Source organism: Diabrotica virgifera, chromosome 10 (assembly GCF_917563875.1).
Source record: "Diabrotica virgifera virgifera chromosome 10, PGI_DIABVI_V3a".
In the NCBI taxonomy this organism is placed as follows: domain Eukaryota; kingdom Metazoa; phylum Arthropoda; class Insecta; order Coleoptera; family Chrysomelidae; genus Diabrotica; species Diabrotica virgifera.
Window position 1 is genome coordinate 86,478,824 of NC_065452.1, and position 22,111 is coordinate 86,500,934.

General features: G+C 33.1%; 1 protein-coding gene across 1 annotated transcript; it reads left to right on the forward strand.

Moving 5' to 3' along the window:
* The first annotated feature begins 12,665 nt into the window (after positions 1 to 12,665).
* Positions 12,666 to 21,590, forward strand: LOC126893109 (uncharacterized). The gene is made up of 3 exons (XM_050663055.1): positions 12,666 to 13,320; positions 13,521 to 14,711; positions 21,529 to 21,590. Exons 1-3 carry the CDS (start codon positions 12,666 to 12,668, stop codon positions 21,588 to 21,590), a joined length of 1,908 nt encoding a protein of 635 aa, XP_050519012.1.
* Positions 21,591 to 22,111: the final 521 nt, after the last annotated feature.

Sequence of the window (22,111 nt, forward strand, 5' to 3'; positions counted from 1 at the left end):
TTGTTTTTAGCCACTTGGGTGACATCTTAAACTGTAACCAGTCCGTCAGCTCCCCTCATAACTGGGAGCAACCGTTCTACTCCAAGCCAGGTCATTTTGGAGAGCAGCCTGGAGAACCTCTCACATACATACTTTGTATTCTGCACTTTGCACGCTAAAAGGGCATCTGTATATTAATTGGTACAAGCTAGCACCATCCCTGTGCTAATTCCTCTACCAGGGACTTTGGAATCCGTAGCAAGGACACTCTCGGGAACCATATAGTGTTTGTTTTGGGACACTTGGTATCTGCAAATTTATTGTTACTTCTACCATTACACCACGTTAATTTTTTTATAATATTCAGGACATTTATTTTGATCATTAAGTTTTATAGTTAATCGCACATATTTTGTTTCAATATTTAAATTGCATATTTTTTATATATCTATAATAGTTGATAGTGTTCCCCAAACCGGTAAACTCTCTGGTCAAAGAGGTTTGAGCTCAGATCATCTTTTCCCCACATGAGATTCTCTTTACCTTTACATATTACCTTAAATTTACTTGTACCATTTATTTACTTAATTAACTTCATATTTTTAGTACTAACCTTGCTTGTCTCTACTTATCAATCTAAATTTATATACTTTTCCCTCTTAATTTGCTTAATTTATTAACTATTCATATAACTTTTAACATTCTTTAGTCAATCATTATAATTAATTTAACTTATTTGCTTAACTTTTTACATAAATTCATTTAATCAATTTTTAATTATATCTCTGGACGCTATTCCCTTTGAATAGCTATCCATTTTACTTGCTATATTTTTTTGTGACTACGTGTCGAAGCAACTGATTTATATATATCAAGTAGACCGTAGGTTCACCTTAATGAGGCTGGTGCCTATTTAACTCTTTGAGAGTCACGGAGATTATTCATTGTGAATAATCCTGCATTAATTATATTATCGTTCATTTGTTGTAGTATTTAGCGTTGCTGTACGTATTTTAATCGTACTATTATTTGGTGAAGGGTTGTCATTTAATCTAGATGTAAGTTGGGAGTATGCTTCATATGAGAGCTACTCCAATACTTATTTGATAAGTGATTATATTTATATTAATAGGTAATTATTTCCAATTGTCATTTTAGAGTTACATAGTTTGTATTTATCTTAACTCAGAGGTTGTAAAAAAGAAAATCTAAGTAGTTATATTTAATAAATATTTATTTGTTTTTGTAAGTATATCAATTATTTTTCCCCTTTTTGAATTTAATAATTTAATATATATAATATTTTACAGCAGTGTAAGATACCTGGGAGTTTAGTCCATCCCATGATACTATGACAAGAAGATAAATCAACGCGCATGATGGTCTTGCATCCCTATCGCTCACTGTGACGTAAATCAGAGACAACTTTCCTGGCGCCAAGTTGAATTCTTTATTTGTGTTCATGTTCATTCGTGTTAATACAATAGTTATCTCTCACGTGTTACTTCAACACGTATTAAATTAGATTTTTGTTTATTCGTTTATGTAGTAAAAACTTTTATATTATATAGTTATATAAATTTTGTGGTGAAAACGTTCAGTTTACTGTGTTAATATCACCTAATTTATTTATCGAGCGCAAGTTGCTCTCAGCTGTCTGTACCTACTTTATAAAGAAGACTAATTTTTGTTTACCATGTATTGTGCAGTGGTGGGTTGTTTAAACAATAACAATAAAAAAAGTAAAACTGTTTCGAAGTGTCGTTTTTTCGTGTTTCCTAGAGACAAACACATACGTAAAGTGTGGGTCTCCAAGTGTTTTCAGCGAGACAAATTTAATGTGGATACCGCGAGAATATGCTCAAAACATTTTAGAGAAGCTGGCTATTGTTAAAAAAAACTATTGGGATTACCTGACAACAAGTGGAAGTTAAGAAATGATGCAATACCTTCTCTTCATTTAATAAAGACTTCAAGTGCTAAAACATCGATTGAAAATACACGCAAAAGAAGAATAGAGAAAAGAAATGTATTAAAAAACATGTAACTATTTTGATTTTATACACAATTTAACGACAGACAAAATGTTTCTATAAATACTAATGGCCATTTTAATAGAACTCTGAATTCGAAGTACCACTTTATTTTTGATAGCTCCATAAGTAACTTATTTTGGATGTATTTTTTACTACGAATATGGTAATGAAATGTGTTCTTTATATATTTAATTTTATTACAGAGAAAACACAAATGAACTGCAACCTGAAATGTCAAATGTGTTAGATCAGATTGCAAAACAAGCAGTAGAAGAAACTTGCGACACACAATTTAAGGATATCGCTACTCAAACTGTAATGTAAGAGAAAAAACCTATTTTTAAAATCTACAAATTTACATAATACATATTTGTTATGATCTACTTAAACATTATTTAATTTCAGTGAAAACGACCATTTTACTCTAAATCAGGCCTGAGGCACTACTTAATTTTCGGGCCCCTAACAAAAATTTATATAAATAGTAAAAATAATAATAACTTTTTAAAATGTATTAATTATTTAATAGAAATATAGTTGCACCAAAAATTAAAATTTTTAAAATTGCAATTTTTAATTAATAAGATTTTTAATATTTAAAATATATTTCAATAAATAAAATTTATATTTCAATAATTAAAAATTGTTTGAAGTGCAAAAACTACCGTGGAGTTTTTCTATACTATGTACAGCATATAAAGTCCCCACGTAAGTATATTATAAACCAGCGGCTCCAACCACTAGCAGAAAATATTATTGGAGAGTATCAGACGGGCTTCCGACGGGGAAGATCGACAATGAACCAAATATTTACAGTCAAGCAGCTCTATAGCAAATCATGGGAACACGGCATTTATGTTCACAACGTGTTTGTAGACTTCAAACAGGCATACGACTTAGTCGAAAGGAAGAGACTATACCTACTTTGGCTGAATTCGCAATACCACACAAGCTAACTAGGCTCATAAAGACACAATGGATGAAACTCAGGCATGTGTATGAGCACAAAACCACCTGAAAGACTTTTTCAAAATCTCTAGGAAAATGCAGACTGGACGAGGAAACCTACTGACCAACAGAACCGTTCAACTGGTCGCTTATGCCGATGATATTAATATTATGAGTAGAACATCAACAGGAGCATAAGAAACATACGCAGAGTTAAAAACGCAAACGAAAAGGCTAGGTTTGGAAATTAACATAGAAAAAAACAAAAATAATGATACAGACGAAAAGAAATATAGTCCCACAAAACATTATACATGAAGATGACATTGAAACGGTTGGAAAATTTACATACCTGGGAGTAGAAATATATACCGATGGATTAGAAGATAGAGAAATACGGAGGAGATTAACACAGGCAAACAGAGGTTATTTTGCCCTCTCCCATATATTTCGGTTTAAAAGTGCCCTCGAAATACAAGGATAAGAATATATAAAACCTTAATTCGACCAATAGCATGCATGCTATGGCAGTGAAGCATGGGTCTTGAAAGAAACATCCAAAAACAAACTCGGCACATTCGAAGGTAAAGTACTGAGGAGAAAACTAGGACCTTTGAATTCGATACAACAACCAGCTTTATCAACTTTATGAGGAAACCCCCTGTCAAACTTCATCAGAATACAAAGATTGCAATGGGCCGGACATGTGATAAGAATGGGAGAGGTTAGGCTACCAAAAAGATCACTGAACGCCTGGATGCAGGGAAAGAGACCGGTTGGAAAGCAAAGAAAGCGCTGGGAAGACTCAGTAAGCAGCGATGCACAAGCATTTTTAGGAGTCCATGTATGGAGGGGAGCAGCGACAGATAAACAAGGCTGGAGACGAAAAATAAAGGAGGCCAATGCCCAATTTGGGCTGTAGTGCCGTAGAAGAAGAAGAACAGGATGGGAGCATGAACTTCCCTTTTGCACACTGTTTTGAGTTGTAAAATATGATAATATTGCATATTTTTGTGCCAGCCGTTCCTGTTTTCTTGATTTTTGTTTTTTTTTTGTTTTATCTTTGCAAAAAATGGCATCAAACATCAAACTATATATTAAATTTAAAAGTGCATTTTGAATAAATAGTGTGACAAATACGTGACTATACCTCTTGTAAATCGTATCTCTTGTTAATCCTTCAGAGGGGTGTTTAAATTTTGCTTATTTATAAAATACCGACAAGGCAATCTACCTACTCTTATTGCAGTTTTATAATAAGAATGGTTTATGGTTTATGAATTTAATTCTAATCAAATTTGTTATCATTTCCTGTTCGAAAAATTAAATAATTTTGAAAATTTAATCTGTTTTTTTCAATAAAAATATTCTTTTGGTGATCTTTTCGGGCCCCATTAAAATGCGAACCCGAGGCAGGAGCCTCATGGGCCTAGTGGTAAAATAGTCCCTGAAAACGACTTTAGTCAAAAAAGCCATGGAACAAATAAAGAATTTGCAAACTGAAAATAAAAAATTGAAGGAATTTCTTAGTAGAGAGAAGGAGGAAAAAAGTACAGTTCACAGAATTTTTACTAAAGGGCAGTTAAAAAAATTAAAAACTAAAAATCAAATTAAGTGGTCAATTGAAGATATTGCTTCAGCAATTTCAATCTACAGAGCATCATTAAAGTTGCTTTCCTGATGAGAACAAAAGAGTTCGAAACGGTCCATAGAAAGATGGTAATGATCTCTGAATCGAAATTAAATATAATGCCTTTTATATAAATAATATGTTCACACGCCGTTAGCTGACCACGAAAAAAGAACACCCTTATTAATTATTAGTAATTAAAATCCATAAGGAAAAATTTTCCTGTAGCTGGCTGTATACCATTAATTACAAAAATTGAAGAAATAGATCTTCTGTGTAAAAGGTATATTAGTTTTAAAACCCCAATAAAGGGCTACATTAAAATACAGAACGTTTTCTCTCTGAAGACAGCATCATCAGTGTTCTAAGCAAGCTCTACATGCTAAGCCACCAAAAATACATGGGTTAAAACCCTTAAAATGCCGAAAAGGTCTTACATTGGCATATTATTTATTAAACCCTGGCGATGGGTGAAATTTAAAAGGTATACCTCCCATATGACTATACCACAAGCATGTGGTTGCATATTAGTAATTAGTGCATTTTAAGTATCGATGCAAGTAACATCTCTAATAATGATTCGTACAGATCTTAGTTTGTAAATTGTTAGCGTGATTAATAGTATTTTGAGTTTATTCTTCTTTTTTATATTAATATAGTTTGTGATTTACGAAGAGTTATAAGATGTCAAATAAACGAAAGGAATCGGAAGCTTCTACCGAGAACTTAAAACGTAAAAAATTCAAATGTCGCAATATAACTGATAATTTTTTTAAAAATCAACGTAATTTGGGTGATACCTAATATTAATTAGACAAGACGAAAACGGCATGTTCGTTGGGAAAAATATTCCCATGAGATTTTTTCTGCATAATCACATTCGTGAGACACCCCAGAATAAGGTTCAAGAAGTCGCCCACGCGAAAAGTGGTCCAAATTTTTTTAACAATTTTTTTTAATCAAATTGCAAAAATCAATATTTTTGGCCCACACAATTTTTTTTTAGATTTTTTGCACCATTCTGGACAAAAAAGGTCTGTTATATTTTTTCTCTAAAGTTGATCGTTTTCGAGTTATAAGCAATTTAAAATTTGAAAAACGCGAAAATGGCAATTTTCAAGGCTTAATAACTCGGTTAAAAGCTATTATTATGAAAGTCAGAAAGAAACTAAATCAAAGTTTAAAGCCCTGAAGATCCTGAAGAAATTTTTGTCATTATTTTATCACTAAGCTGTTATTTTTAAGTGATAATAATGATCGCCATGCACGTGTAGGCGACCGTAAATGCTGAGTGCGAGAGAGTGCCATTCCGGCAGTCCACTTGTGTCTTACTCGCACTCACATTTACAGCCGCGTCAATACGATCTAACCGCTCATTGTTATTAATTAGAAATAACAGATAAGTAATAAATTAATGACACAAATTTCTTCAGAATCATGTAGCGGGGGCTTTAAACTTTGATTTAGTCACTTTCTGACTTTCATAGTAATAATTTTTAACCGAGTTATTAAACCTTAAAAATGTCAATTTTCGCGTTTTTCAAATTTTAAATTGCTTATTACTCGAAAAAGATCAACTTTACATAAACATTATAAGAGACCTTTTTTGTCCAGAATGGTCCAAAAAACCTAAAAAAAATTGTCCGGGCCAAAAATATTGATTTTTGCAATTTGATTAAAAAAAAATTTGATGCAAAACATAAATTCTGGATCTTCTAACGCTCGCCTCAAGCCAGAAGCCTCATTGGAAGTAACACTCTTTTCACATCTGTCCTCGACCTCTTCAAAAACTTCTATAAGTTTCTCACGATTTTCATATACAGAATTAACCGTACGAATATTATAGTTCCATCTAGTGACGGCCACTCTCGGTAATCTTTTATTTACTATTTCTTCTAAAATATCGCATCGATGGGAAGAATTTGAAAAAAACGCTGAGATAGCTGATAGATTATTAAAAAACACTCGCACTTTAGGGTTTTGCGATGCGGCTTTCTGCATAATTAGGTTTAATTGATGGGCATAGCAATGTATAAAATGTGCACTGGGATATTTCTGTTTAATTTGGATTTGAACACCGCTGGTAGAACCGCTCATAACATTTGCACCATCATAAGTTTGCGCTATTAGTTTTTGAGGAGTTTTTAAAATTAACGGATCTATTTCGTTTTCAATGCAGGTTTTTAACCCAGCTGCTCCCAAGTAGCAATTTTACGACCTGCAACCAATTTTGTCCTAATGGGACGTTAAATTTAAGGACAAAATTGGTTCACAATAAGTCTTAACCAAGGACAACGTCTGTTTTTCCTATGGACCAACGTTGCTGCTAATAAGTAATATAATCTGATGACCAACCGACATCGGGAATAACGACGTCAATTATTAGGATAAGGTTTGACGTTAAGCTGACGTCGGTCTTAACCTATCTGTAGTATAAGTGCAATTAAGTGGCATACGGCATACATCAACGACTACTCAACGTCGGGAATTACAACGTATTTTTTAGGATAGATGCCAACGTTCAGAGGACGTTGGTGTTTTATCGAGTATGGTAGACGTATTTTTCGGAAAGACGACAACGACAATCCAACGTTGAGAATACCAACGTTAATTTATTAGATTAAGGTTTAACGTTAAGCTGACGTCGGGTATAACCTCTATACTACAATGTAATTTACTGGAAGACATTTAACGACTGCTCAACGTCGGGGATTACAGAGTATTTATTAGTATCAAACCCAACGTTCAGGAGACGTTGGGTGTTTTCTCAGTAGGTATATGGTAGATTGTTGCGTGTACTTACGGGAAGGTGAGAACGACAATACAACGTAGGTAATAACAACGTAGTACTTAAGTAAAATTGTATACGTTAACCTGACGTCAAAGTTTTTTTATAAGATACCTATAATTTACTAAAAAACGTCAACGACTATCCAACGTCGTAAATTAAATTTTCGACAATTGGTTGTTTAGTTTCCAACTACAAAACGACGTAAAAATTTGCTGATTAGGGCCTATCTGACTTGACTCATCTTGACTTATATGACTATAATATGACAGATATTACATTGCATAACATAACCTTACTTTTTTACACTTGGTTTTTCTAGTTTTTCTAGAAATCGTCCACCAGATTAAGGCGTGTTCACGACGACGACCGGTCGTCGGGAGTCTGTCGTCAAGACCAGGTTGTTTGCGCTTACTTTAGGACGTATTAGGTATACCAATAGGTAAATTCGTGGTGTGCAAGGTAAAAATAGGTTATACTAAAGATCGGCAGGGGGTGTCCTTGTCCAAATCAGTTAAAATGTAGTGCAATTTAGGTCGCGAGTCAAATCCGCCATTAATGAAAGATCGCCATGATTCAGCCATTTTTTGAAACATAATGTTTGGCAATTATTTTGCTAGATTTTATTAACATTTGATTTTAATTAACGAATTTTGTTTATATATAAATCAAGGATAATTTTGTATGGGTCTAGACATAATAATATGTTTTTTTAATTACGATGGTTATTTCTATTTTTATCGTTTTGTTCGATTTAACCTGTAAATTTCTGAGGCGCTTTCAGTTTTTAGCAATTTTTATACCTAGTTTAACAGTACTCTTCCTTGCGTTTGTAAATTTTCGACCGCATTATGCAATGAGGCAGATGATTAATAAAATAATTATACAAGTCACTTAGGTTATATTCTGAATAGAGTAGGAACCTACTTAAATAAGTATCAACAGGCCGTCATGCATCTTAGTTTCTGATGATTTAATATCCTCCAAGATTATTAACCTATTTGGTAAAAATGAAGTGTGTCGGCCGTACTTCTGTGGTAAAGAATTTTATACTATTACTTTACAAGACCAAAGTCCTAAAAACTAACGTAATTTGACGATAAAATATCTCGAGCTGAGAAGTCGAGAGGGGGACGTCGAGGCAACCCGTATTTCTATTCCCCACTTAGGTGCAAATAGCGGTTTTCTGACCGTCGTCGCAACGTCGCGTATTAACGTTGGGGCATTTAATCCAACGTTAAGACGTCGTAATATTACGTCCAATTGCTTCTTGGGCTGTTTTATCCATAACCCTTAAAGAGGCCCCAAAAATTTTCATAAATGGAATCTTCGTAGAAATACCGTAATATCGATACCATTTGACAATTATTTGAGACATCGGTGGTTTCATCGCATTGGATAGATAAAAAGTCGGCCTTTTCAATTTGATGGGAAATTTCTTCCCGACAAACTAGTAGCATACAGTCCAAAATATCATTTTGTATGGTCTTGGAGGTTCCTTTAAACACAGTTGCTTTCTGTAAATGTTCTTTAAGTGTAGCATCCAACTCTGCAGTAAAATCTATCAACTCTCTAAATATTCCTCGATTTTCAGATCCCTCGCTTTCGTCATGACCTCTAAGTGCTAGTTCAAAAGAACCGAAAAATTTTACACAGCTAATAATTCTTTTCAAAATGTGTCGGTTTTTTCTGACTTTATTATTGTGTAGTACTAAAGACTCCCTGTATGCAGAACTCAATTGTGTTAAAATATTGACTTTGCCAAGCAATGCGAACCCTGTGCATGAATTAATATGACCACGAGACGATTCATGTTTTTTTATTTTTGCAGGAAGGTGGTGAAGATCTTTTATCCCTGTTCTTGCCCAATTTCGGTCCATCCCTGATCCGGCATTGTAAAGTAATAAACACGGGAAACAGTACAATAAATTCGAAACGTCACAACCACAAATCCAATTATTTCTTGTATAAATGTCTCTTGAAAAATGGCGGGTGAAACTTCTGTTTTCTGCTTTGCGTTCACTAATTTGCGTTAACTTCAAATTTGGCAACGGCCTGCCCAATTCTTTAATTTTTAACTTATCTTCAAGTGGCAGATTGGAAAAGTTCGTATTTAATATATTATGAACAGTATTCATGATGCTAAAATAAATTCGTTCTAATTAGCCCATGTGTTATAATATGAAAAATATGTGTACTTACGTAATAAGAATAAGTGAAACTTTAAACACTACTACTGCAAACTTTTCCACTGCTTTCGCTTTATTGTTGTCAGAGATAACTGCTTGCAAAGCTTCTTGCCGCGTGCTTTCTTGCTCACTGAGGCCGCTAAAGAAGTGCGGCCAAAATGCAACATCACGCAACGTCTGAAGATGAGTGGGAGTGTTGGTCGACCGTCCTCGATTGCTATGGTTACGTGGCCGCACTTCTCTTGCGCCCAAATATCGTGCGTGCCCTCTCAACGTGGTCTCAACCATCGCCTACGTCCTATAAAGCTATGACAAGCTGGTTAAGCGTCGGAAAAATATCAGTCAGTGTTTTTATGTGAATTTCAACAAATTAAAATTAGAATAGAAAATGTTGAAGTTGGTTGTATCAGAATTTTTTAACCAACATTATATCTGGGAGGGCGCGCGGCCATGCGGCCTCAAAGAGGAGCCGCCACTGTGATTATTACATTTCCGAAACTACTGTAAGTTGTTAACTTATAAAGTCTCATTTTGTAGGTTTTTTAAATTTTAATGATAATTCACTAAATATATTTATTTTTATTTCATCAACTTTATATATAGTGTGTCCCAACCCAAAAGTAGCGGAACCGTTGAATATTTCGCGAAATGAACATCAGATCGAAAAAATAAAAAATATGTGTTCAATAATTTTTTAAAATCTATCAAATGATATCAAACACGACCCTCTGCGTGGGATGGGGGTAACTTTAAAATATTTAATGGAGACCCCCAATTATAATTGCAGATTTGGATTCCTTACGTAAAAGTATGCAACTTTTATTCGAGACATTTTCCATTCCATTTACGATTTTAAATTGAGCCCCACCCCACCTCTAGGGGTTGGAGTAGTGGGTCGTATTTGGTGTCATTCGATAGATTTTTAAAAATTTCTGAACAGGTATTTTTCAGTTGTTCGATCCAATTTTCATTTTAGCCAATCGCCCCCCCCCCCCCCCTCTTAACGATGCTGGATCCGCCGCTCGTTTGAATAAACCTTTACACAACTATATAAATACATACTAAAGAAAAATCTAAAATAAAAAAAAATTGGCAGAATCGGTTAATCTGTTCACAAAAAAATCAACTATGAAAATGAGCATAATTTTCTATATTCCTTACTTATGCCTCGCAGTGTATGTGTTACGGACAATAACGTAAATCCGGCCAATAACGTTAATAACCTGTCAATATAGACAATGTCCTGTTCACGGTACACAGAGAACCGGTATGCCGATTGTCGTCGCTAAATTTGGTTTCGGCCGCGCAGCACGTCACGTGGGAACCTAACAGATATTTGCTTATTGTTTGGATGCATTATTTCGTATGTGGTGGCGTTGAAAGTGAATAGATTGAGGCGGTTTTAAAATATTAAGCTGTTAACGATTGAAGTAATTCTATATTATTTTAGTTACAAATTGTTGTTTATTAGCATAACTGTGTATTTTTAAAACTATTATAATATAACTATTAGTTTTATAGTAATTTATTAAAACAGAGACTATAATGCCATTTGAGGTGATATATGCATGTGCAGAATACGAAAATATATTAGAATGAGGGATATTAACAGAAAAAAGTTTTAAAAACTGCCAGAGATCACTTGACAAAAAGATATCTAAATTTTCTAATTTTAAAAAATGATTTTATTTATAGATATTACTTCTAATATTATTAATAAAACTTTTCCCGCAAATTTGTTTTTTTAATAATATACATAATATTTATTATACATAGTATTAATATACATAATTGATTTAAAGTTAAACCAGGTTAGGAATCTGTAAATTTAAAGTGCGAACATTTTATACATACATATACAGAGTGGGCCAAAGAAAACAGTCCACCTCGATATTTGGCAGTATTTATTAGATTTTAAGGAAATGAAGAACAGGTCGATTTCTAATCTAAGGGGCATACATTTTTACGGTATATACATCTGTCATTTGTCAACCCCTTCCATTTCCCCCACCCCTTATTTTTAAATAGGGAATACGGGTCGTGTGCTACCTGATTTGAAATGCTATTAAATTCCTTATTCAGTAATATTAACGTTGACATAATTATTTATACAGGGTGTCAAAGAAAAATTATTTTGAATTAAATTAATTGTAACAAAATAGATTCTACTACTGACAGAAAACAGAGAAAAATGTTTATTTGATAAATAAATATTGTTTTTCGCTTAAATTCAATATTCAACCTACCAAGAGGCAGATGGGTGGCAGCTTGAATATTGAAATTAAGCGAAGAGCAACGTTTATTTATCAAAAAACATTTTTTTCTGTTTTGTGACAGCAGTAGAATTTATTTTGAATTAAATAAATTACATACATTCTTCTTTTTGTGTCAATTAATTGAATTAAAATATTTTTTTCTTGAACACCCTGTATAAATAATTATGTTTATATTACTGAATAGGGAATCGAGTAACCTTTTAAATGAGCTAGCACACGACCCCTATTCTCTATTTAAAAATAAGGTGTGGGGGAGTGCAAGGGAGGGGGTTGACAAATGACAAATGTATGTACCGTAAAAATGTGTCCCACTTAGATCAAAAATCGACCTGTTTCGTCATTTTCTTAAAATCTAATAAATACTGCCAAATATCGAGGTGGACTGTTTTCTTTGGCCCACTCTGTATATTATGTATGTATATTACAGTCTAATAAAATGTTCGCACTTGAAATTTTTAGATTCCTACCCTGGTTTAACTTAAAATCAACATTTTTCTATTTTGTAAATAAAATTTGAAAGTCATCAAGTAATTGGTCCTCTTCATCGAAAACTTCAAATTTCTTAATTGATTTGTTTATTTTTGAAGTTTTTATTTTTAGTCAAATATTTTTCAACAATCTAGAATAACAGTAGTAGTTCGACCGCCGTTGAGTGAACACGTATGTTGACCTGCTGTGTTACTGTTAATTAACCAAGTGTTGTTAATATATTATTATTCGAACTTTTCCAATCTTCTTCTAAAAAAGTTAAAAGTATCTACTAAATTTTCACTTAATTTTTTTCTTTTTCGACAATCAGCATCATTTCCTTGTAAAAAAATGCCATTAACCAGGGAACAGCAACTTGAAATAAGAAGTGCGGCCGACGTATCTATTAAACAACTTTGTCAAGATCAAACTTTTATTAAATCCATCGTCGATAGTGTTTCTGCTGGTATAGTGCAAATTTTAAATAGCAAACTTGATGTTTATGAGAAAAAGATCGACGACCTAAAAACTGAAATAACAAAAATAAAAACTGACCACGAAGTCGAAATACAGACAATTAAGGCAAGCCTAATTGACTTAAACAAAAAAGGGGATTCCTTCGATATGATAAAAATAACGACAGAGTTGAACCAAATTAAAAGAAAAGAAAGTAATATTTTAATATTTGGTGTTCCTGAAACTGAAATTCATTTGCAAGCTTATATTGAAAATATGTTTACAGCTATATCAATGAATCGAAATCCGCAATTAAATGGTTTACATGTTTCCCGTTTAGGTCTACAACCGTCAGCCAACTCAAATAAATGTCGTCCAATTAAAGTTACGTTTCCGAATAGTAATCAAGTGACTAATTTTTTAAAGCTAAATCCCAAACTCAAATCATTAGACTGTTATAAGAATATATATATGAGGTCAGATCAAACTGTTATGCAACGTGAGTATACTTCAAAAATCAAAAAGGAACTTAGCGATCGTTTGGCAGCAGGTGAAAAAAATTTGATTATAAAATACAAAAATAATCTACCATTTATTGTCTCAAAAAACCTGTAGTATCATCCACTGGATCACCGAAAAATAATGACAGCCTTTTTGTATACTATCAAAACTGTCGCGGTCTAAATTCGAAAACAACTATATTTTTTCAAAATGTCCTAATATCACAATATCACATTATTGCAATCACAGAATCTTGGCTTCGGGATGGAGTACGCAGTAGTGAACTATTTCCTGAAGACACCTACACAGTTTATCGTAAAGATCGAAGTTTTGGCAAGTTTGGAGGAGGAGTGATTTTTGCTGTAAATAATAACGTGTGTCATTCAGAACAACATAGTGTAGTGTTTCCTATAGAAAAAATTGATGTTTTATGTGTTAAAGTTTTCAAAACCAATATCAAACCAATCTTCTTTATAACAGTTTATATCCCACCTAACGTGACATTTAGTGAGTATTCTGATTTTTTTGACTATATTGAAACTTTCCATGAAACTCATGAGGTCGTTTTGATTGGAGATTTTAATTTAACAGATCTTGCGGCATATTATGTTAATAATAGTCAAATAACTCCTTTAATTAATAGATTTGTTCAACTATTAAACTATACAGATTCTGTACAATGTAACAAAATAAAAAATATACATGGAAAGATATTAGATTTGATTGTAACACCGTCAGTTTTTAGTTGCGAAGTTACACCTGAAGTCAATGCCTTAGTTCCTATTGATTATCATCATCCTGCTTTAACTTGTTATTTTCCGTATGAAGTCAAAGAAGATGAATATTTTGTTCCGAATCAGAAACGTCTAAATTTTAGAAAATATAACGTAAATAAATTTAATAAACTTTTAACCGAAATGGACTGGAGTCATTTAAAACATTTTTCAGATGTAGATTCTGCTGTAGATTCGTTTAGTTTGTCTCTCCAAGAAATTATAGATAAATGTGTTCCACTTAGTTCAACTAGATCTCAAAAATATCCAGCATGGTTTACATCTGAAATAATCGCCAAAGTTAAACGTAAACATCATTATCTGAGAATGTATAGACGAAGTAAATATTGTTTTTACCTCCAACGAGCTAAAGATCTCAGGAGAACTATTAAATTAGAAATACAACTAGAATATAAAAAATTTATTGAAAGATCCCAAAATTCTTTTAAGTCAGATGCGAGACAATTTTGGAACTTTGTTAATGCCAAAAATAATAAATCACGGATACCTGGTCTGATGAAATACGGTAGTGATAAGTTTACCACGAGTCAAGATATAGTAAACGCATTTGCAAACTTCTTTAAGAGTGTTTATATTTCTGATAGTAATAGCTCTCCTTCTGTTACATCTTATTTTAATTATAATCCAAGTTCTTACTTTAATATCGGTAAAATTACCAGTAACGATATTATAGAAGGTGCAAAGAAATTAAAAAATAAATTTTCCTGCGGTCCTGATAATTTTCCTGTTTCGATACTTAAATGTCACGTCGAGTCATTCATAGAACCACTTGTTGTAATTTTTAACCTCATTCTTAAGACAACAACATTTCCAGCTGCGTGGAAAAATACAAGAGTTTGTCCTATTTTTAAATCAGGTTCAAACTCTGATATATCTAACTATCGACCTATCGCTCTTATATCAGCATTCTCTAAATTGTTCGAAATTATCTTGACAGATTACTTGTATGCTCATGTGCGTTGTTTGATTACCAGCAGTCAACATGGTTTTGTGAAAGCTCGGAGTACGGCAACAAATCTTTGTATATTTACAGAATATGTTTCGTCAGCTTTAGATTCAAGACAACAGGTGGACGTCATATACACTGATTTCAGTAAAGCATTTGACCGAGTCTCACACAATAAATTGCTAACAAAATTAGATCAGTTTGGAATTTCCAATAACTTTCAAATATTACTGAAATCATATTTAACTGATAGGAGTTTGTTCGTAGAATATCAAGGCTTTCGATCTTTTCGTTTTGTTGCCACGTCTGGAGTACCTCAGGGGTCAAATCTGGGTCCCTTATTATTTCTCCTTTTTGTTAATGATATCTGCTCCATCGTAGACTCTGAAACACTGTTGTACGCGGACGATATGAAAATATTTCGCAAAATTAACCATATTTCCGACTGCGTTAAACTTCAACAGGATATCTCTGCCATTAATGAATGGTGTTTCGATAATCAACTATGCTTAAATATAAAGAAATGTAAAGTAATGTCCTATACCCGAAAGATCAATAACATACATTTCGATTATAAGGTCAACAACATTTTACTGTCTTCTACCTCAGAGTTTAAAGATCTTGGTGTTATATTTGACAGTAAATTAACATTCTCAACTCATATTAATACCGTGGTCTCTAAAGCAACCAAATCTTTAGGATATATTATTAGAAGCTGCAGAGATGTAACGTCTGTGGAAGCTTTGCGTAGTTTATATTTTGGACTAGTTAGTAGTAAACTTAATTACTGCAGCGTGGTATGGAATCCTAATCATGCAGAACTTGTCTCTAATCTTGAATCTGTTCAAAAAAGATTCTTAAGATATTGTTACCTCAAAAAATATAACAGATATCCGGTTAGAGGCTATAGCTATAATTTACTCCTTTCTGAGTTTGGATTCCATTCACTGCGTAAGCAGCGTGAAATAAACGGCCTAATATTCATCTTCAAAATTGTCAATTGCCTAATTAATAGCGATGTTTTGCTTAGTCTTGTAGACTTTAATGTACCACGAGCTGTGTCACGTTCAGGTGTAACTTTTCATATTTCGGTGCCTAATTCGCAACATAATTTCTATTGTCCGATAAAAAGTATGTGCAGAAGTGTCAATAACTTAAGATCTGTGGACATTTTTTTTCTTAGTTTTAACATCTTTAAACGCGAAATACGCAATAGCTTATCGAATTGATGCCATGTTATTTTTCTTTATTAAGGTCTTTGTTTATTATTGTGTATGTGTATTCACAACAGAAACATTTTTGGTTATTCTTTATTTTATTTTATATTTTGTCATCAAGTGTTCAGTCAATGTATGTAGTTTTCTTATGTACACCTTTATGGGTTTATACCTGGTGGATGTATATTTCAATAAATAAATAAATAAATAAATAAATAAATAAATAAACAGTAAGTAGACACAATTTTATGTGAAACATTTTTACAGACCCAATAGTAAAGTGAATGTTTATATCATTTCTGTTTTATTTTTTTAATATACTATGGTGAATGTATATTGGATAACAGATACCTAAAATCTTTATTTTTCAACGGAAATTCATGTTTAAATTAAATTCACATTGGAAAATGGCAGTAAAAAGAATATACAATACAATTTCTTATGTAAAAAGCAATGATAGGTACATAATTTTAAAATTCAAACAATATTACCGCTTCATTTAGCATTGCCGGATGAAAATTAAGGTTCCCATATGACGTCACGCGTTCGCCTTCCATGCGTGCGAACATACCGGTTCTCTGTGTACCGTGGTCCTGTTGAATTAGTCATTGTCGACAATGGCCGGATATTAACGTTATTGTCCATAGAAACTGGACACTGATGATAATTTTAAATTCTTGATAACATTTGCATCATTGTCCGGTCAGTATCAACAATACCCGTTGTTAATCGGTCAGTGTTGAAATTTAGACTAAAAGATAGGTTATGTTTATTATTTGCTTCATTTCTGTGCTCGTGCTGAAATTACTAGTAGGTAAATAAATTTATGTAAAAAGTGTTACAAAATGCCATGGTTCACTATCTTGTCAAAATAAAAATGATTAGCCTACAAAAGCTATCTTATATAAAAAAAAATAATAGGACATCATATCTAATCTTATTTATTTATCAACATTGGCTATTTTTACTTTTGGCCACTGTCGTTATTGACCGGTTATTGATGAAAACTCTAATTTTAGGTTATTTTTTTTTACAACATTGGCCAATAGCTAAGGTTATTGTTGTTAATGGCCGGGCATTGTCGCTAATAACCAGGGAAAATGGACATTCACGACAATGCCCGGTCTTTAACGTCAATGGCCAATTTACATCATTGTCCGTAACATATGTACACATATTAACTTCTTCATTTATGATAATTTCTGATTTAGAAAAAAGTTAAAAAATTAAGGTTTTAAATAATTAACTACATAGTCGAGTCATTGAAGCACAAAAAAGGGCTTACTGTCGATTTTTGGCGCAGTAAGATGGATTTTAATGCAGTTTGGTGCGTTGGCTTCGTGAGAATGTTAGGAAATGTTGTGAACTAATGTAATGAATAAGAAATCTGAAATTGCATTTGCGCATAAGAAAAATGCATTTCAAAAGTGCATTTTAAAGGAAATTATTATAAATTTGCAACTCGGTAAATTTTCTTACTCGGGGGTTTTTGGGGTCGCTGAAAACGAATATGAGGTCGGCGGGAGTGTGCAAACTACCTGGTGCCTGCAGCAGGTGTAATAAACGTCTTCCTCTGGACTATTATGGTAATTTGTTAAATAATTGGCCCAAACTTGTTACTCGGGGGTTTTTGGGGTCACTAAAAATAAATATCGTAACGACTAAATTCTGAGTTCATAGGATATTATAAAAAAACATGATTATTTTGTTCAGGATCTCCATTTTTTTTTAATTTGGCGCTTAAAATTATGTTGGCAGTATTGATACATTCTTGACTAATTTCATGTAGGATTTATTGCCTTTCTCTCTCACAGGTTTGTATACACTAATATAACGGTTATTTAAATACAGAACACGTTTTTTTTTCTTATTTTGTTTTCCTGTTATTTAAATAATTTATTATAAGGAAGTGTAAAAAATATTTTTTTTATTTAAATTAACGTGTCTCAGCAACGCAGCCCATTGACACGGTTACAAAAGTAAGGTTTACAATATGTTTAAATTACAAGAATTAAGAAAATTAAGAATTTAAATCAAGACATTACAATATCAGCAAAATGATAAAAAACAACATTTATATGGCGTAGTATAACCGAAAGTCTTTGAGAAACATTATCAGATTATTAAAGTTACTATTATCACTACGACTGGTGGTTTGGTCTTCACCCAGTTTATGTTGTCTTCGGGTGTTCCTGTATAGCTGGCACTTAACTAGTATGTGTTTGACGGTGACACGAGTGTTGCAGGTATGGCACCAAGGAGGATTTCCCTGGCTCATCAGGTAACCATGTGTAAGACGGCAATGTCCAATTCTTAGTCTTCTCATGACAACTTTGTCCCTTCTACAAAGTGCTGGTATTTTTAAGGCAGGTATTCTGGGTTGAATATTATGGAGTTTTGAGTTTGTTCTATTCCCGAGGTTTTTCCAGACTCTCAAGCATATTTGGTTTACTGTATGTTGTACCCCTTAATGAAATTATTGACCACGGCTGCCAACTTCTTATGGCTATGTACAACGCCCCGATAAGTTTCAGGAAACCGAATATTCCTGAGCAGTTTAAACTGAGTAATATCCAATTAGCTGAAACTTACCGATACAGAATGTACTTAATGGCTATTGCCAAAAATAAAAAGATTGCCAATGGAAGAATTCTTTCATCTGTTGATGCATTTACCCAGCATTTAAAAAGGGTATATTTACAAACACAAATTTGGCTGCATGGAGAGGACAGTAACATGAACCCAACCGATTGGGGATGGGAATTACAAAATAATGTATTAATTCCAGTTAGAATGACTCAGCCACCTGGTCCTCCAAACATTTTAAATTTAATATTCTGTAGTTGTAAGTCAGACTGCGGCAACTCATGCGGGTGCAGGAAGCATGGGTTAGTTTGTAATTTAGCTTGCAAAAATTGTGCAGGCTCTGATTGCACAAATATTGCATTGGACTCGAGAGAGGAAGGCAATAATGAAGAAGAAGATGATAATGATGAAGAAAATGAGTTTTAAAGATAAATTACGATAAATTTTGTATAATGAACTTTTTTAACCATAAATATATTATAATAATAAAAATTTATGTTTATTTATAATAAAAATACCACCCTTTTCGATCACTATAGTTATATAGAAGAAAATAGATTACCCCAAAAACCCCCGAGTAACGAGTTTAAACTAATTATATGATAAATTACCGTAATACTCCAGAGGAAGACGTTTATTACACCCGCTGCAGGCGCCAGGTAGTTTGCACACTCTCGCCGACCTCATATTCATATTCAGCGACCCCAAAAACCCCCCGAGTAAGAAAATTTACCGAGTTGCAAATTTATAATAATTGTCTATTTCAAAATGCACTTTTGAAATGCATTTTTCTTATGCACAAGTGCAATTTGAGATTTCTTATTCATTACATTATTTCACAAAATTTACTGACATTCTCACGAATCCAACGCAACAATCCGCATTAAAATCCGTCTTACTGCAAAAAAATCGACACTTCAATCCTTCAATGCCTCGACTAACATGATCAGAATTGTTACCGTGTAAGCACGGTGTCAAACATTAAGAAATGTACTACAACTTATCTTTAGTTTTTAGTCAAACATCAATATAACTCTATTGGAGCTACTGGCAAAACATATCAATCGCAGTTATTTGTTAAAAGATATGAAATTTGTGTAAGGTTGCTTATAACCTTTTACAAGACGCAATGTATTTGCTCTAAACTTTAACAGTACCAATAAAACATTTGTTTATTCGTATGCACGACAAGTTGCGAAATAGCAATAAAATCATCGCGAATTGACATCGTTGCTACAAGGTTGCACTTTTCCATACATTTTCCATAAACTATGTATTTTGTTGTACGACTACGGTCGCTCGGTTATTACGTACTAAAAGTAACGATATTTAAATGAGATTATATACCAAAAACAGCTTTATGCTTTCTTATTGTTCCCATAAAATTTTATGAAGGTTTTACACCTGTTATAGTTAAAGATACTATTTTATTTAAATGAGCACTTGGCACATGTGATTCAAACTCTATCTTTTACCATAAACGCTTGTAATCCTATACACAAGGCACACTAATTTTGTAAATGAATGCGTTTAAATAGTTCAAGCCCTTTTAACACTACAGTAAGTCAATGGATAGGAAATCAGTTTTCTGATTTGATGTACGCATCAAGTTACCAACGCAATACAAGGAATAGGTTGTTTTCTACACTGCGACAAGAAAGATTTTTTTCTGTATACTGTAAATTTATATTTTAGTCAAAAGTATCGGAAAAAAAATCTATTATCTGTTTTATAGATACTTTTGTTACCTCCTTCCTTCTTTCTTGTTAACTCAGGCGAGACTCGTTAGTCTCTGACAGTTGGTCATGAGACTTTTGTACCATACCTTGTTTTTCCCTAAACTCTTATAAGTTCTGTGGCCTCAACGAAGGCCAACAGGTTTCTTATTGGTAGTTTTAGGATCCCTTCTGGTTCAAATCTCATTTGACCAGTGAATTACTGCCTTACATCACCTAGCACATTGCAATGGCATATAGTACAGGCGCTGATACAGAGGGGGGTCAACGGGTCCATGGACCCCCCTATTGTATTTAGTCTATAAGTATTTTTTTATTATTTATTATTTTTTTCTGTCAACCAGAGCTCAATTCTTTTGATACCATAGTTATCTGAGATGACTGAATTTTATCCTTAGAGTAAGTGTGAGTCGTATGGCTAAATATGGACAATAAAATATTTGCTGTAGTAAATAGTGTATGGCAGTCTTTTCTTCCATTTCGCACTTTCTGCACTATGGTTCATTCACCTTACCTAGTTCGTATAGGTGATTTCATAAACGGCAATGTCCAGTCACCATTTCAGTGACCGTTTTGATCTCCCGTTTATCGAGGTTTATCAAACTGTTCGAGAGTTTTTTATCAATATTCTTGATTATTTTTTAGTCTGGATTGGCCCTTGAGTGGTTCTCCCTTTCTTTTGATGATTCTTTTTTGTTTTTCGTAGCATCTTTAGTGATGCCACAGAAAGGTTCTGGACTTTCAAAAGTTTCTCTCGAGCTTTGTATCGCTAAAATATCTGGTCGTTCGTTCCCATGAACCCCTTCATGACCCAGCACCCATATTAAATACACTTTATTGTCTTTTGCCAGGTTGTTGAGGAGAGCTTTTGGTTTTTGTCACTGGTTTTTCTCACCAGTTTTGATTTGGTGAGAGGGTTTTTTACACCCAAAATAGCCTATTGGCTATCTGTGTAAATGTTGACTCTCTTAGTTTTAGGGTCTTCATCAATGCAGGCCACCAAAGCAAAAATTTCAGCTTGGAACACAGTTGTATGTTGACCTAGGCTGTAAGATTTATTTATAAACTTACGTGCATAGAAATCGGCCCACTTAAAAATTTGGTCATTTTGATGTCTCATATTTCCTAAACCTGTTGGCCGATTTAAGTGATTTTTTGAACATGTTATAGCCTGATCCTTTAACGATACCACTGTAATAATATTGTTGCTAATCAGGTAAATTTTCATTGTATTTATTGTATACCGTGTGTACCAATCAAACTGTGTCTTTTTCTCAAAGTTCGCATTACTCTGCGGAATATTCTAGCATTTATTAAATACTGAAATTAAGACCCAACTATAGCCTCAGATTATCTTAATATTATGTTTTTTGATTCATTCGTTTATATTGAATAACAAAAAAGTTAGGTACTTTGACAACAAGACATGTTCTTGATCAATACACGGTGTTTCTAAATAAGTGCGACAAACTTTAAAGGGTGATTCTGCATGAAAAAATAATGGCAGTTGGCTTTATAAACGTATGTCCGCAAATGTTTCGTTTCCAAGATACGGGATGTT